We start from the raw sequence: 17469 nt of genomic DNA on the forward strand, positions 1-17469 counted from the left end.
ACTACTACTTAACATTTCTAGAGCGCTACTAGGGTTACGCAGCGCTGTACAATTTAACAAAGAGAGACAGTCCCTGCTCAAAGAGCTTACAATCTAATAGACAAGTGAACGGTCGGTCCGATAGGGGCAGTCAAATTGGGGCAGTATGTAGTAGTATTCCATGATTAACCATGTCAAAGGCACTGGACATGTCGAATTGTAGGAGGAGTATGCTGTTGCCATTGCAATTGCTTGTTTGAATGAGTTCATTGTGGACACTAGAACAGTTTCGGTGCTGTGATTTGACCGAAATCCTGATTGAGACTCGAGCAGAATTGAGTGTTTATTTAGGTATTCAGTAAATTGTTTCGTCACTATGCCCTTCATGATTTTGGTCATTTAGAGTACAATTTAAAGTTTTATGTTTTGTGCAACAAGCTGTGTATCTGCCTGCTCCATCATATTTTAAGGAGGATTTTTTCAATGTATCAACCAGGAAGGTCCCTCAGGTCGGAGACTGCAATGAGGTTATCATTGGATGCCTTTGTCAAAACATGTTACTGTGATACAAGAGCTGCTGCACTCTCAGTAGAGGAGATTGTGATGTGGAACGCTTTAACAGATCAACTGCATTTATGTGCCAATGTACTTCAATTTAAGAGGCTACATGTGGATGCACATTGGAAAGAATGAGTCTAATCCTTGCTGATTCATATTTGATCCCTAGATTCTAGAATTGAACTGCCAGAGAAGAGTTTGCTTCTTGCGCATTAATATTTAAACATCTCTTTCAAATTTCCAAATCTCCGCTTTTGTTCATAAAAAGTTACACAGATTCAAGATTATACCCAAGATCAGGTAGCCTACTCATACCTGAATGACTATAGCTGATTCTCTCTGTTTTGTCAGCTTGAATAATGAAACTTTCCTCTGTGTGACATAACGTCTCCAATGTTTCTGAATGACAATAGCAGCCGAAACACATTTTCTGAATCTAAGACGAGCCAAAAATGCAACAGCAGCACCTTGGATAACTCGAGCAGCTTTGTCTTTTTTCTGTAAAACAGTGAAATTCTGCAATGAAAATTTATTTCAACAAAAAGTTGCAATAAATCATGGTTTCAGGAGAAATCCAAGATAAGTTGAAGAAAGTCCATTAGTCGCAAGCATTTAAACATCTTTAAAGTATATTTTACTATACTATGTCCAAATTTTTTCATCACTTTGATACTAATTTTACACATAGTTTTCAGCATTTTGATTACAATTTTTAAATGCGATCAATCACACAAGATTAGTAATTTAACCCTCCATTGCCCCAGGTACAAAAAAGTACCTGAATATCATATGTAAACCATTTTGACTGTAATCACAGAAAGGCGATATATCAAATCCCATCCCCCTTCCCTAAAGGTTTTTCCATCTGGCCTGTCCTGCTACCTCTGACAACACATCCTGTTTCTGCATGGGTAGGATGGGTCAGAAGAAAAGCTTCAGAGCAGGCCGCATGTAGTTTATGTGCAATGCTGCCGCTGCCTTGGGGGGGGGGGGGGGGAAGAGTGAGGGTTGAATCACGAGTAGGGGAAAAGATGCTAGATCACAGCAAGGACAGGGGTTGGGAGTGGAAGACAGCAGAGGAGATGTTTGGGATTGAAAGGAGACACTGCAATGTGATTAGTTTTTTAAATGATGATTAATAATTAATGCATTAATTGCAGCGTTAACTAGCAACCCTACTAGGAAATGGCGGGAAGGATGAACACCATATCTAGATAGTCATATATGATGCAACTTTAAACATTCCTAGGTCAACTGAAGTGGAGTATAGTAGCAGGATAATGGTTAGATCAGCAGACTGAGAAACAGGGAAGCCTGGATTCACATCCCACTGATGCTAATTGCAATTCTGGAAGTCACTTAATCCTCCAATGTAACTCAGCTTGAACCAATTGACTCGCTTGCTGGAAAATGAAGTATAGAAAGTACCAAATAAGCAAACATATGAAAAAGGTGCGAGTTAAAAAAAAAAGTACAGGTTAAATTCTTCCAACGTAACTAATCAAACAGAAGTGAAGCACTGTAACAGCCTAGAACAGAAAATAAACCTACCTGATAAAGTTCTCTTTCTGTTCTCAGCTTGTATTTCTTCCAAGCTGATTGAATCACACGAGCAGCTCGTGTTTCTTTATGAAGATCCAAAAGTCGGGCACACAGAAATGATAGGTACGTAACCACCACCTAAAAAGAAACACATAATTTATATACACACTAGTTGTTAAAACTTTATAAGCTATATTGGTCTGAAAAAAAAAAAAAAAAGCTGACCAGTTTATTTGATCAACACAAGAATTATCTTAAGGAAGACATCTAAAGGCACATATGTGATTTGAAAAACTTCTTCTATGGATACTTTCATGCTGGGCTAATAAATAAACTATCAAATCAACAAAGGATTTATTAGGGATGTTAATTTATTAATGTGCCTTAAAAAATTACCACATGGTAAATTAATTTACTGCATGTTAAATTACAAATGAATGTACATTAAGGGCCCTGTTTACTAGGCCTCGCTAGAGGTGCATTAGTGCTTTTAGCGTGCGCTAACCATTTTCCTATGGGCACCTACACAGTGTGTGCTAATTTTGTGCACACGTTAACATGCTAGCGCACCTTAGTAAACAGGACCCTAAGTCAGTCAACTAGCATATTAGAGTTTTGTGTGTTAAATAATTAAAAAAATAAATTAAAAAAAAAAAAAGCCTGAAAATCAGGAAAAGCCCAAATAAACTGAAATATGAGCATCTTATCATTAGCACATACTAAATCCATTAGCGCACCATAGTAAAAGGACCCCATAAAGACCAGACAACAAAGGTAGAAAACATAATTTATTTTCTTTTCATGATTAAAGTGTGTCAGTTTTTTGAATGTCCATTTCAAATGAGACTAATAACCTGAATGCCCTCAGTAAGGGACCTAAATTAACTGACTGGGTTAGTGGACAGGTGACAAGAGGGTAGTGGTAAATAGAGCTTATTCTGAGGAAAGGATGCTACCAGTGATGTCCTGCAAGATTTGGTTCTTGGGTCGGTTCTTTTTGTAAGTGATTTGCTGAAGGACTGTCTGGTAAGTTTGCCTCTTTGTGGATGATAACAAATCTGCAATAGGGTAAACATCCCTGATGGCATGGATAAAGTGAGAAAGGACTTAGCGAAGCTAGAGGAATGGCCTGAAATTAGGCAGCTTAGATTAAATGCTAAAAAGTACAGGGTCATGCATTTGGGATGCAAAAACCCGAGGGAACAGTACAGTTTAGGAGGTGAAGAACTTTTGTGCGTGAAAGAGGAGCTGGACCTGGGTGTGATCGTGTGTGATGATCAAGTGGCCAAACAGAAAAAGGCAACAGCGGAAGCTAGGACACTTGAGTGCATAGGGAGAGGATTAGCCAGTAAGGGGTATTTTATAAGCCACGCTAATATTTTTAGCCCATGGTAAAAATTAGCTGGATGTAAACGCTGAGACACCCAATATATTCCTAGAGGGGGTCTCAGCATTTACTGCCAGATGATTTGTACCGCAAGCTAAAAATGCTAGCGCAACTTTGTAAAACACTCGCTTAGAATATTGTGTACAATTCTGGAGACAACACCTTCAAAAAAACAAATAAATAAATAAATAAATAAAACAGGATGGAGTTGGTCCAGAGGGCGGCTTCTAAAATGGTCAGTGGTCATCATAAATCGTATGGGAACAGACTTAAAGATCTCAATGTGTATGCTTTGGAAGAAAGGCGGAAGAGTGGAGATATAATAGGCACATTTAAATACTTATGCGGCGAGTCTCTTTCAAATGAAAATAAGCTCTGGAATGAGGGGGCATAGAATGAAGGTGAAAGGGGATTGACTCAGAAGTAACCCGAGGAAATACGTCTTAATGGAATGGATGGTGAACTCGTGGAACAGCCTTCTGGTGGAAACAAAAACAGTATCTGAATTCAAAAGTGTTTGGGACAAGCATACAAGATCTCTAAGGGAGCGACAGGGAGAACAGATGGCACGGATAAGCAGAGTAGAGAGGCCATCAGGCTCATTTTCGAAAGAGAAGGACGCCCATATTTTGACACAAATCGGAAAAGATGGGCGTCCTCACAGGGTAGTCCAAATTGGAATAATCGAAAGCCAATTTTGGACGTCCCCAACTGCTTTCCGTCGCAGACGGTAAATTTCAAGGGGGCGTATCAGAGGCGTAGCGAAGGTGAGACTTGGGCGTGCCTAACACTTGGACGTCCTCAACCCATAATAGATTAAAAAAGGGCGTCCTTGACGAGCACTTGGACGACTTTACCTGGTCGTGTTTTTCTTACGACCAAGGCACAAAACGGTGGCCAAAATGACCAGATGACCACCGGACACAATCGGGGATGACCTCCCCTTACTCCCCCAGTGGTCACTAACCCCCTCCCACCCTCAAAAAATATCTTTAAAAATATTTTGTGCCAGCCTCAGATGTCATACTCAGGTCCATCACAGCAATATGCAGGTACCTGGAGCAGTTTTAGTGGGTGCAGTACATTTCAGGCAGGAGGACCCAGGCCTATTCCCCTCCCTACCTGTTACATTTGTGGAGGAAACAGCGAGCCCTCCAAAACCCACCAGAAACCCACTGTACCCACATCTAGGTGACCCCTTCACCCCTGAGGGCTATGGTAGTGGTGTACAGTTGTGGATATTGGGTTTTGGGGGGGGGGGGTGTTTGGGGGGCTCAGCAGATAAGGGAGCTACGTTCCTGCGAGCATTTTATGAAGTCCACTGCAGTGCCCCCTAGGGTGCCCAGCTGGTGTGCTGGCATGTCAGGGGGACCAGTGCACTACAAATGCTGGCTCCACCCATGACCAAAGGGCTTGCGTTTGGTCGTTTCTGAGATGGGCGTCCTTGGTTTCCATTATGGCCAAAAATCAGAAACGATCAAGTCTAGGGACGACCAAAATTTCAAGATTTGGGTGTCCCCGACCGTATTATTGAAACAAAAGATGGATGTCCATCTTGTTTCGATAATATGGGTTTCCCCGCCCCTCCATCGGGACATTTTGCGAGGATGTCCTCAACAAAACTTGGGCGTCCCTTTCGATTATGCCCCTCCATATGGGCCAAGATAAGAATGACTTATCCAGTGAACATAGTTCCTGGGGAAAGGTGTAGGGAGAGACAGATATACAGAATGAATGCACTTGTAAATTAGTAAGAGAAATGTAATCTTGAATGCAGAGTCAATAAAATGGGTTAAGAAGAATGGTTGACGATACTGGCAAAATGCAAGTTGCACAGCAGAATTTTAAACAGATTGAAGGTGAGAGAAATGGTTCTGTAGGAGACCTGTGATGAGTAGATTGCAGTAGCCTAAGCAATAGGTGACAAGAGTATGGATAATAGTGTTAGCAGTGTGTTCAGAAAGAAAGGTATTAAATTTTGGGAATGCTACAGAAAAAGGAACAGATTTTAGGAATCTGATATACGCAGAGAAAAGAGAGGAGTCAACGATAACCCCCAAGGTTAAAAACTGAGCAAAGAATTTGATTTAACCATCTCTCTGACCTAATGTACAACTATCTTTAAATTAGTCATCTTATTTTCTAACTCCTCTTAGCTATCTATATATTCCACCTTTGCTTATAACCTGTCTATTCTTTAGGGATATCCTGAAAACCCGACTAGCTAGTGGTCCTTCAGGACAGGTTTGAGAACCACTGCACTAGAACATACACTAAAATTGTAATGACAGGGATAAAACCAAAGACTGAACAGGAGTAGATAGTGATCAATGGTATCAAAAGCAGAGGATAGTCAAAGATTAGGGCCCAGAGCAGATCACTAGAGATTTTGGCAAGGGCTCTCTCTAAAATGTAGAGGGCAAAAACCAGATTGCAGTAGATCAAAAATACATTGAGATGAAAAATTCAAGACAGCGGTAGTGAACAGCATCCTCAAGTAGGTTGGATAAGAAAAGGAGGAGGGAGGTGGGAGAGAGATGGGGCAATAGTTGGAGAGGTAAGATCCAGTGAATGTATATTCAGAAGTGGTATAATCACAGTATGTTTGAAGGAATCAGGAGCAGATGCTGTGGAAAGTTAATAGGATGAATACACAAAAGGTGTATGGGATGACAGTAAAGGAAATACAGCCAAGTAGTTTCATAGGAATAGGATCAGAGAAACAGGTAGTGAGTTTGAAAGAGTACAGATGTGCACTTTCCTCCTCTGTGATTTAGAAAAGCAGGAAAAAGTGGCTGGGGCTGAAGTAAAGATGTGAGAATGAAGAGGAGGGAAGGACAAATGGAGGTGACATGACAGAGTATTCAAGATTAACCTTGCAAAGTACTCAGCCATAGTCTGGGCAAAAAGTGAAAGGGGCTGGAGATGGAGGCACTTTGAAGAGACCATTCAGTGTGGCAGAGATAGACTGAGGATTGGCGGCAAGCCAGTGTTAGACACAGAAATTTCAAGTTTAACCAGTATTTAGATAACCTAAGCGGTTTTCATACCATAATATTATAGAACAATATTCAATACTGGGCTATACAAAATAGTTAATAACTGTACTCATTATTAATATACAAATCTCAAACAGTTATACTCAATGCTCTTTATTCATTATACATAATATACCATACGTTTCCTCAAAATATCAAATATCCTACATACGTACTCATTCACCCTCATTCATACAACTTCACACCTTGAGACCACTGACTAATACATCTAATCACTACCTACCCTTCTCAAGCCCATTAATTCTGGTATATCGCTTATATTGCACAATCCGTGCATTAACACTTCAATCAGGTGCTGCACCAACTGATAAGTTCATCCTTGAAAGTCTTATTGCTCACAGATCATCACTCCATATGTTATTTCTTCAAATGCAGGTTATTCACACCCCAGAAGTAGAGTGGCTGAATGTATGAGTGGGAGTGGTTAGAGGATGTATAAATCAGCTGTGTAAAGCCAGTACTCCACACGCATGTGCTGGCGTTTTTTCACTGGGGAATGAATGCCTGTGGATGGTTGAGTTCCTGCCCGTCTTGTATCCATGAGTGGTGTATATCTACAAATTGTGAGTAGATTAAAATTAGAAAAAATTTGTGATATAGGTATAAGCCTGCAGTACTGATGAGTACTAGTACTGTATCAATTTATTTAGGAACTCGACTCCTGATGACGCGCAAATAGCAAAACACAGACTGTGTAGAGTCTGGGGTGGTCTACAAGTGGTGATGGATTGATTACGCACCAAGTTTGAGAACTTGTTGAAGATTTTTATGCTATTCTACCAACAAGCCTTTTAATGAGGAAACGTCTGGGGTATGAATAACCAGCATTTGAAGAAAAAACATATGGAGTGATGATTTGTGAACAATAAAACTTTCACGGATGAACTTATCAGTTGGTGCAGCACCTGATCGAAGTGTTAATGCACGGATTGTGCAATATAAGCGATATACCAGAATTAATAGGCTTGGGAAGGGTAGGTAGGTAGTGATAGCGAATGCTACATACCTGTAGAAGGTATTCTCCGAGGACAGCAGGCTGATTGTTCTCACTGATGGGGTGACGTCCACGGCAGCCCCTCCAATCGGAAACTTCACTAGCAAAGTCCTTTGCTAGCCCTCGCGCGCCCGCGCGCACGCGCGGCCGTCTTCCCGCCCGAAACCGGCTCGAGCCAGCCAGTCCAGTATGTAGCAAGACAATACACTTCAAGGGAAGACACAACTCCAAAGGGGAGGCGGGCGGGTTTGTGAGAACAATCAGCCTGCTGTCCTCGGAGAATACCTTCTACAGGTATGTAGCATTCGCTTTCTCCGAGGACAAGCAGGCTGCTTGTTCTCACTGATGGGGTATCCCTAGCCCCAGGCTCACTCAAAACAACAACCATGGTCAATTGGGCCTCGCAACGGCGAGGACATAACTGAGATTGACCTAAAAAATTTACCAACTAACTGAGAGTGTAGCCTGGAACAGAACAAACAGGGCCCTCGGGGGGTGGAGTTGGATCCTAAAGCCCAAACAGGTTCTGAAGAACTGACTGCCCGAACCGACTGTCGCGTCGGGTATCCTGCTGCAGGCAGTAATGAGATGTGAATGTGTGGACAGATGACCACGTCGCAGCTTTGCAAATTTCTTCAATGGAGGCTGACTTCAAGTGGGCTACCGACGCAGCCATGGCTCTGACATTATGAGCCGTGACATGACCCTCAAGAGCCAGCCCCGCCTGGGCGTAAGTGAAGGAAATGCAATCTGCTAGCCAATTGGATATGGTGCGTTTCCCTACAGCCACTCCCCTCCTATTGGGGTCAAAAGAAACAAACAATTGGGCGGACTGTCTGGTGGGCTGTGTCCGCTCCAGGTAGAAGGCCAATGCTCTCTTGCAGTCCAATGTGTGCAGCTGACGTTCAGCAGGGCAGGAATGAGGACGGGGAAAGAATGTTGGCAAGACAATTGACTGGTTCAGATGGAACTCCGACACGACCTTTGCAGAAACTTAGGGTGAGTGCGGAGGACTACTCTGTTGTGATGAAATTTGGTGTAAGGGGCCTGGGCTACCAGGGCCTGAAGCTCGCTGACTCTACGAGCCGAAGTAACTGCCACCAAGAAAATGACCTTCCAGGTCAAGTACTTCGGATGGCAGGAATTCAGTGGCTCAAAAGGAGGTTTCATCAGCTGGGTGAGAACGACATTGAGATCCCATGACACTGTAGGAGGCTTGACAGGGGGCTTTGACAAAAGCAAACCTCTCATGAAGCGAACAACTAAAGGCTGTCCTGAGATCGGCTTACCTTCCACTTGGTAATGGTATGCACTGATTGCACTAAGGTGAACCCTTACGGAGTTGGTCTTGAGACCAGACTCAGACAAGTGCAGAAGGTATTCAAGCAGGGTCTGTGTAGGACAAGAGCGAGGATCTAGGGCCTTGCTGTCACACCAGACGGCAAACCTCCTCCAATGAAAGAAGTAACTTCTCTTAGTGGAGTCTTTCCTGGAAGCAAGCAAGATGCGGGAGACATCCTCTGGCAGACCCAAAGAGGCAAAGTCTACGCCCTCAACATCCAGGCCGTGAGAGCCAGGGACTGGAGGTTGGGATGCAGAAGAGCCCCGTCGTCCTGCGTGATGAGGGTCGGAAAACACTCCAATCTCCACGGTTCTTCGGAGGATAACTCCAGAAGAAGAGGGAACCAGATCTGACGCGGCCAAAAGGGAGCAATCAGAATCATGGTGCCTCGGTCTTGCTTGAGTTTCAACAAAGTCTTCCCCACCAGAGGTATGGGAGGATAAGCATACAGCAGAGCTTCCCCCCAATCCAGGAGGAAGGCATCCGACGCCAGTCTGCCGTGGGCCTGAAGCCTGGAACAGAACTGAGGGACCTTGTGGTTCACTTGAGATGCGAAGAGATCCACCAGGGGGGTGCCCCACGCCTGGAAGATCTGTCGCACCACACGGGAATTGAGCGACCACTCGTGAGGTTGCATAATCCTGCTCAACCTGTCGGCCAGACTGTTGTTTACGCCTGCCAGATATGTGGCTTGGAGCACCATGCCCTGACGGCGAGCCCAGAGCCACATGCTGACGGCTTCCTGACACAGGGGGCGAGATCCGGTGCCCCCCTGCTTGTTGACATAGTACATGGCAACCTGATTGTCTGTCTGAATTTGGATAATTTGATGGGACAGCCGATCTCTGAAAACCTTCAGAGCGTTCCAGATCGCTCGCAACTCCAGAAGATTGATCTGTAGATCGCGTTCTTGGAGGGACCAACTTCCTTGGGTGTGAAGCCCATCGACATGAGCTCCCCATCCCAGGAGAGATGCATCCGTGGTCAGCACTTTTTGTGGCTGAGGAATTTGGAAGGGACGTCCCAGAGTCAAATTGGAGCAAATCGTCCACCAAAACAGGGATTCGAGAAAACTCGTGGACAGGTGGATCACGTCCTCTAGACCCCCAGCGGCCTGATACCACTGGGAGGCTAGGGTCCATTGAGCAGATCTCATGTGGAGGCGGGCCATGGGAGTCACATGAACTGTGGAGGCCATGTGGCCCAGCAATCTCAACATCTGCCGAGCTGTGATCTGCTGGGACGCTCGCACCCGCGAGACGAGGGACAACAAGTTGTTGGCTCTCGTCTCTGGGAGATAGGCGCGAGCCGTCCGAGAATCCAGCAGGGCTCCGATGAATTCGAGTTTCTGCACTGGGAGAAGATGGGACTTTGGGTAATTTATCACAAACCCCAGTAGCTCCAGGAGGCGAATAGTCATCTGCATGGACTGCAGGGCTCCTGCCTCGGATGTGTTCTTCACCAGCCAATCGTCGAGATATGGGAACACGTGCACCCCCAGCCTGCGAAGCGCCGCTGCTACCACAGCTAGGCACTTTGTGAACACCCTGGGCGCGGAGGCGAGCCCAAAGGGTAGCACACAGTACTGGAAGTGGCGTGTGCCCAGCTGAAATCGCAGATACTGTCTGTGAGCTGGCAGTATCGGGATGTGTGTGTAGGCATCCTTCAAGTCCAGAGAGCATAGCCAATCGTTTTGCTGAATCATGGGGAGAAGGGTGCCCAGGGAAAGCATCCTGAACTTTTCTTTTACGAGATATTTGTTCAGGGCCCTTAGGTCTAGGATGGGACGCATCCCCCCTGTTTTCTTTTCCACAAGGAAGTACCTGGAATAGAATCCCAGCCCTTCTTGCCCGGATGGCACGGGCTCGACCGCATTGGCGCTGAGAAGGGCGGAGAGTTCCTCTGCAAGTACCTGCTTGTGCTGGAAGCTGTAGGACTGAGCTCCCGGAGGACAATTTGGAGGTTTTGAGGCCAAATTGAGGGTGTATCCTTGCCGGACTATTTGGAGAACCCACTGATCGGAGGTTATGAGAGGCCACCTTTGGTGAAAAGCTTTCAACCTCCCTCCGACAGGCAGGTCGCCCGGCACTGACACTTGGATGTCGGCTATGCTCTGCTGGAGCCAGTCAAAAGCTCGCCCCTTGCTTTTGCTGGGGAGCCGCGGGGCCTTGCTGAGTCGCACGCTGCTGACGAGAGCGAGCGCGCTGGGGCTTAGCCTGGGCCGCAGGCTGTCGGGAAGGAGGATTGTACCTACGCTTGCCAGAAGTATAGGGAACAGTCTTCCTTCCCCCGAAAAATCGTCTACCTGTAGAGGTAGAAGCTGAAGGCTGCCGGCGGGCGAACTTGTCGAATGCGGTGTCCCGCTGGTGGAGAGACTCTACCACCTGTTCGACTTTTTCGCCAAAAATGTTATCCGCACGGCAAGGCGAGTCCGCAATCCGCTGCTGGATTCTATTCTCCAGGTCGGCGGCACGCAGCCATGAGAGCCTGCGCATCACCACACCTTGAGCAGCGGCCCTGGACGCAACATCAAAAGTGTCATAAACTCCTCTGGCCAGGAATTTTCTGCACGCCTTCAGCTGCCTGACCACCTCCTGAAAAGGCTTGGCTTGCTCAGGGGGAAGAGCATCAACCAAGCCCGCCAACTGCCGCACATTGTTCCGCATGTGTATGCTCGTGTAGAGCTGGTAGGACTGGATCTTGGACACGAGCATAGAGGAATGGTAGGCCTTCCTCCCAAAGGAGTCTAAGGTTCTAGCGTCCTTGCCCGGGGGCGCCGAAGCATGTTCCCTAGAACTCTTAGCCTTCTTTAGGGCCAAATCCACAACTCCAGAGTCATGAGGCAACTGAGTGCGCATCAGCTCTGGGTCCCCATGGATCCGGTACTGGGACTCGATCTTCTTGGGAATGTGGGGATTAGTTAATGGCTTGGTCCAGTTCGCAAGCAATGTCTTCTTCAGGACATGGTGCAAGGGAACAGTGGACGCTTCCTTAGGTGGAGAAGGATAGTCCAGGAGCTCAAACATTTCAGCCCTGGGCTCGTCCTCCACAACCACCGGGAAGGGGATGGCCGTAGACATCTCCCGGACAAAGGAAGCGAAAGACAGACTCTCGGGAGGAGAAAGCTGTCTCTCAGGAGAGGGAGTGGGATCAGACGGAAGACCCTCAGACTCCTCGTCAGAGAAATATCTGGGATCTTCCTCTTCCTCCCACGAGGCCTCACCCTCGGTGTCAGACACGAGTTCCCGGACCTGTGTCTGCAACCTCGCCCTGCTCGACTCCGTGGAACCCCGTCCACGATGGGGGCGTCGAGAGGTAGACTCCCTTGCCCGCATCGGCGAAGCTCCCTCCGCCGACGTGGTCGGGGAGCCTTCCTGGGAGGTGGCCGCGGTCGGTACCGCGTGCGTCGGGGACCTCAACCTGGGCGATGGGCCAGCCGGCGCCACGCTCGACGGTACCGGAGGCGCAAGCACCGCCGGTACCGGAGGGGTAGGGCGCAACAGCTCTCCCAGAATCTCTGGGAGAACGGCCCGGAGGCTCTCGTTTAGAGTGGCTGCAGAGAAAGGCTGAGAGGTCGATGCAGGCGTCGACGTCAGTACCTGTTCCGGGCGTGGAGGCTGTTCCGGGCTGTCCAGAGCGGGGTGCATCGACACCTCTTGAACAGAGGGTGAGCGGTCCTCTCGGTGCCGATGCCTGCTGGGTGCCGAATCCCTCGGCGACCCAGAGCTCTCGGTGCCGACACGGGGAGGAGACCGGTGTCGATGCTTCTTCGATTTCTTCCGAAGCATGTCACCGGAGCTCCCCGGCACCGACGAGGAGGACGTCGAATCCATCCGTCGCTTCCTCGGGGCCGAGACTGAAGAAGGTCGATCTCGGGGGGGCTGTACCGCAGGAGCCCTCAGGGTAGGCGGAGACCCACCCGAGGGCTCACCGCCACCAGCAGGGGAATGGACAGCCCTCACCTGCACTCCACCCGATGCACCACCGTCCGACGACATCAGCAGACGAGGTCCTGGTACCACCGACGTCGATGCAGCTATCCGATGTCTCGGCGCCGATGCAGAGGCCCGATGCCTCGATGCACTCGATGCAGGGGCGGCCGAGGAAGATGGTCTGGACGCTGACGACGTCGATGCACTCGAAGATCCCGGTGCCGATGCCGACGAAGAGCCCGAGAACAACACGTTCCACTGGGCTAGTCTCGCTACCTGAGTCCGCCTTTGAAGCAGGGAACACAGACTGCAGTTCTGAGGGCGGTGCTCGGCCCCCAGACACTGAAGACACGACGAGTGTCGATCAGTGAGCGAGATAACCCGGGCGCACTGGGTGCACTTCTTGAAGCCGCTGGAAGGCTTCGATGTCATGGGCGGAAAAATCACGCCGGCGAAATCAAAAGCCGAAATGGCGAAATTTGAAGCACCAAAATTTAGAGGGAGAAAAATCTCGACCGAGGCCAAAAAGAGGCCTACCCCGACGACGAAAGAAAACTTACCGGGGCAAAAAGCTGGAAGTACGGGGAGGATTTACACGAAACCCGGCGGGGGTTTCCGGAGCACTTCCCGACTAAGAGAAAACTTTCCCGAAGGAAAAAAACACGCTCAAAATAAATTGGACGCGCGAGGTCGACTTTCCGGGGCTCGACACGGCGAAAACACGACCGTACCGAGTGCGGACAAAAGAAGACTGGCCGGCTCGAGCCGGTTTCGGGCGGGAAGACGGCCGCGCATGCGCGGTGCGCGCGGGCGCGCGAGGGCTAGCAAAGGACTTTGCTAGTGAAGTTTCCGATTGGAGGGGCTGCCGTGGACGTCACCCCATCAGTGAGAACAAGCAGCCTGCTTGTCCTCGGAGAATAGATGTATTAGTCAGTGGTCTCAAGGTGTGAAGTTGTATGAATGAGGGTGAATGAGTACGTATGTAGGATATTTGATATTCTGAGGAAACATGTATGGTATATTATGTATAATGAATAAAGAGCATTGAGCATAACTGTTTGAGATTTGTATATTAATAATATGATAGAAGAGACATATTGAAAATGGTGATATTTAATTTTATCTTCTTTTCCTCGAGTCCAGCCAGACCAGTACAAACTAGTGGGTTATATCCCAAACTAGCAGATGGAAGTAGAGCAAGAAGTTTCCAGTGATATCACCAGTATAAGAGGCGCAGCCTTAAGGTAGTCAGTATATAACACTCAAATAATCCCTCAGGCTAAAGCCAAAGCCTTAGACCAAGATGAAACTAGAACACAGACTAGTCCATGGTTCCTGAACCATGGAGGAAGCAGAAAGTATCTCCATCCAGGATTCCTCACCTATCTGCTTATCCTCAAACTGCTCACCTGTCCACCCTGGCTCCTCGGAAATAGGGAAAACAGCTTCTGCCGCATCCTCCTCCTCCCAGCTACTCTTCTGATGCTTGGAAGGCAGAGGAAAAGGAAGGAGAGTCTTTTGCAACAGCTTTACTGCAGAAGACACAGATGCTCCTGATTTGAGCATACAGAAGGCCTCGTGCACGGCCAAAATAAATTTGGGGAGAAATTTCATCCCAGAGGAACCCTGGGATATACCAGCTTCAGAAGGACCCCTCAAGGGCCCATTAGCTCCAGCTGCAGAGGCTGCTCACTAACCACAGCTGAATTCAAAATGGTGGCAGTTTCTAGCGAAGTCGGGGTTGCAGGTATGTCAACCACAGAGCCGCTTGCCTCAGCAGAGTCCCCACGGGCATCTTTCTGCTTCGACAGGTTTGGGAGGGCAGGCACTGACACAACAGCATTCCTGTTCCCAGCACAGTATTTGCAAACACCTGCCACATCTACCCCACGCCGCAAGCATGTATAACACTTTTTGAACTCATCAGAACTCATCACAGCTGCCTGCTTGCTATGCACCCAGGAACCAGATTGCTGAAAAGCTGCACAGAACGCAGGAAATGGAACAGCCCTCCTGAAACCACAACCCAGACCAGCAAGGGACTGCGAGAAAGTAAGAATACAAGCAACAGATGATTCCCTTAGTTTTTCCTTTCCTTTGTTTATTTATTTTTCTTATTTTTTCACTGGTTAAGATATCAAGCAGACCTCACTGCAGTCCAGGCTGCCATGTCTGCAGTGACAGATCAGCCGAGGCATACCAACTTCAATCCCCAAAGGGGTGTGGGGGAGGGACCCAGATGCCTGGCCTGGGGCAAGAGGCCTGCGTGAACCTCAGCCCCACTAAGAGGGATTTTCTTATCTCTTCTTTCCCTTTTCTTTTATTTTTCCACTCTATGACCAGCAACCTTCCAGCCAAAATCAAAATTTTCCCAAAACAACTGACCCCCCCCCCCCCCCCCCCAAGGCTAATCAAACCTGGGACTGCACAGGCTTACCATACCCACCATCTAGACGGAGAACAACTGGCTCTCTGGAGACTGCATAGCATAGGTGTTCTCCGTCTCCATCTACTGGATGGATTGCATAACCCACCTGAGAAAGTATGGAGGGACAATATGGAAAGAGTCCATTCTGTATACACACAACACATGTTTCAAACAATTTTTGCATACCTTCTCATCTGGAATTGTATTTGACATATCTGAGTAATGAATCATAGCTGGTATGCCGCCAAGTTCAGCAACTGCAGCATTCACTAACTGGAAATTCTTCTTTTCATTTTCTAGAAGTTCCTCATACATAACTGATGTAGTAATAGCTTAAAAGGAAAATAAACAAGAATTCTTATTTAATTACATTTACACAGAAGTGAAAAGATCATTGATTATTTCTAATAACTTTCCCAAATGTTATAAAATTTAAAAAAAACATAGAGAGACTGATTTTATAAGCAAACAAATCAAAACAGAAAGTAGCATCTCTCATGATGCACTGTAGATATGATACTACCCATAATGTCATCTTTTCTGTCACCAGTCCAACACTCGGGAATGATTTACCTACCCAGCTTAGATCACAAACCTCACTAGAAAAATTCAAAATGGACTTCAAAACTTTCCTCTTTGATGATGCCCCCACCTCCACCAAGATGTGCCTGTACTTCTACACCAGTAACTATCCTCAACTATACCCTCTGCTACCTCCCACTTTCCTATCCTATATTGTAGCTCCTTTTCCTCCCCCCCCCCCCCCCCCCCCCCCACTGTCAACTCTCTCTCCATCTATTCCTTCTTTTTATTCCTTCCTCTATGCTATTTAGATCAGTTAGCCACTCTGATACTTAAATGATGTGCGGGATATTAGGTGTCTAATAAATTTGGAACCTTGGAACGTGGACTGTGGTGCTTGTATTAATCATACAAACAGAACATCAAAACATTTTATTCATCTGATTCTCTAACTGCAAACTGTCAGGAGTGATCTTTGCTGCAATATGCCCTTGCAATCTGATCTACGCTGGAAAAACAAAAAGGAAGTTTAAAATGAGGATTATGGAACACAAGCATGCAATTCAACAACAGGTAAAGGAGAAACCACTTGTGGAGCACACTATCCAGGCTGGTCATGTCTTTGAGAAACTTAAAAATTGTGTGTTATGGCGTCCCCATGTACATCATGGACAGGTGGTGGTACGGATAAACTTCTCCTGAGAACAGAACAAAGACTTACCTTTAAGTTCCAGACATTAACCACCCAGGGACTTAATATGAAAATGGACCTGTCAGTATTCCTTAAACCCTTGCCTCTGTGTGTTTTCTTGCTTTATTTCAAATTTGCATTTATAATGTTACAATTACAAGAAAATTTTGAAACAGTAATTTAGATATATTATAGAAGCTGATCAACATCATTAGCTAAGTGCCAAAACAAATTAGTTATTTTTTTTTGTTTTAAGACACAAAGAAGCAGCAGCAAACTTCAAAAGACTATTGTTGAAACAATTTCCATGTTTCTTCTGATAAGTCCCATTGGTGGAAGTAATTCAAGTTAAATTTGATATATTGTAAATGTAGTAAAAATTAAGTAGTTTTACAAGAGAAAGCTAGAAAAAATTAAGTAGTTTTACAAGAGAAAGCTAGAAATTAAAGGGAAGGGGAACAAAAGCATCTTGATATGATAAGAAACCAAAACGTCAATCATGAGACATGTACAGAAGGAGTAGGGGGACTGGAAGGTTACAATTTGTAATAAGGGGAAGAGGGGGAAGGAAAGGATTAGAAACACAAGATGCTTCTTTTCATGATATTCCAGTTCAAGCAGCTGATAAAATGTAGAGAAAATTTCAGGAAATTAGTTTTGGGTTACCAAGAGGAAGGCCTGGCAAAAAAAAAAAAAAAGTAATTTTAGCAGAGATTTAAATTCATCTATAGAAGGTTCGAGCCTGATATATAGAAGGCAACTATTTGGGGGAGGGCGGGGGGGGGGGGGGGGAAAAGGACTACACTAACGAATGAGGTCCTGTTGGTGTCTACATAGATGCAGAAAGAGGGGACAGTTAGCTAATTAAATTAACGGAGGCTCTTTGAGGGGAGAATGGGATTAGGAGTGTGGCCAAGATAGAAGGCCAGAGGATTATTTTGATGACGTAGGACTAAAAACTTATAAGGTATTCTGTAGGCTATTGGGAGTCAGTGCTCAGTTATGAAAAATGGAGTAACATGATTCAATTTCATC

At 46.4% G+C, this 17469-nt stretch overlaps 1 protein-coding gene across 1 annotated transcript in view; it reads right to left on the reverse strand.

Moving 5' to 3' along the window:
• The window catches only part of ASPM (abnormal spindle microtubule assembly), a 220455-nt gene that overhangs the window by 90207 nt on the left and 112779 nt on the right, over positions 1-17469 (reverse strand). The window contains 3 exon segments of the mRNA XM_030206746.1: positions 853-1035; positions 2089-2217; positions 15408-15553. Of these exon segments, the coding sequence (XP_030062606.1) occupies positions 853-1035; positions 2089-2217; positions 15408-15553 (458 nt within the window).

The sequence above is a fragment of the Microcaecilia unicolor genome, chromosome 6 (genome assembly GCF_901765095.1).
Source record: "Microcaecilia unicolor chromosome 6, aMicUni1.1, whole genome shotgun sequence".
NCBI classification, from domain to species: Eukaryota; Metazoa; Chordata; class Amphibia; order Gymnophiona; family Siphonopidae; genus Microcaecilia; species Microcaecilia unicolor.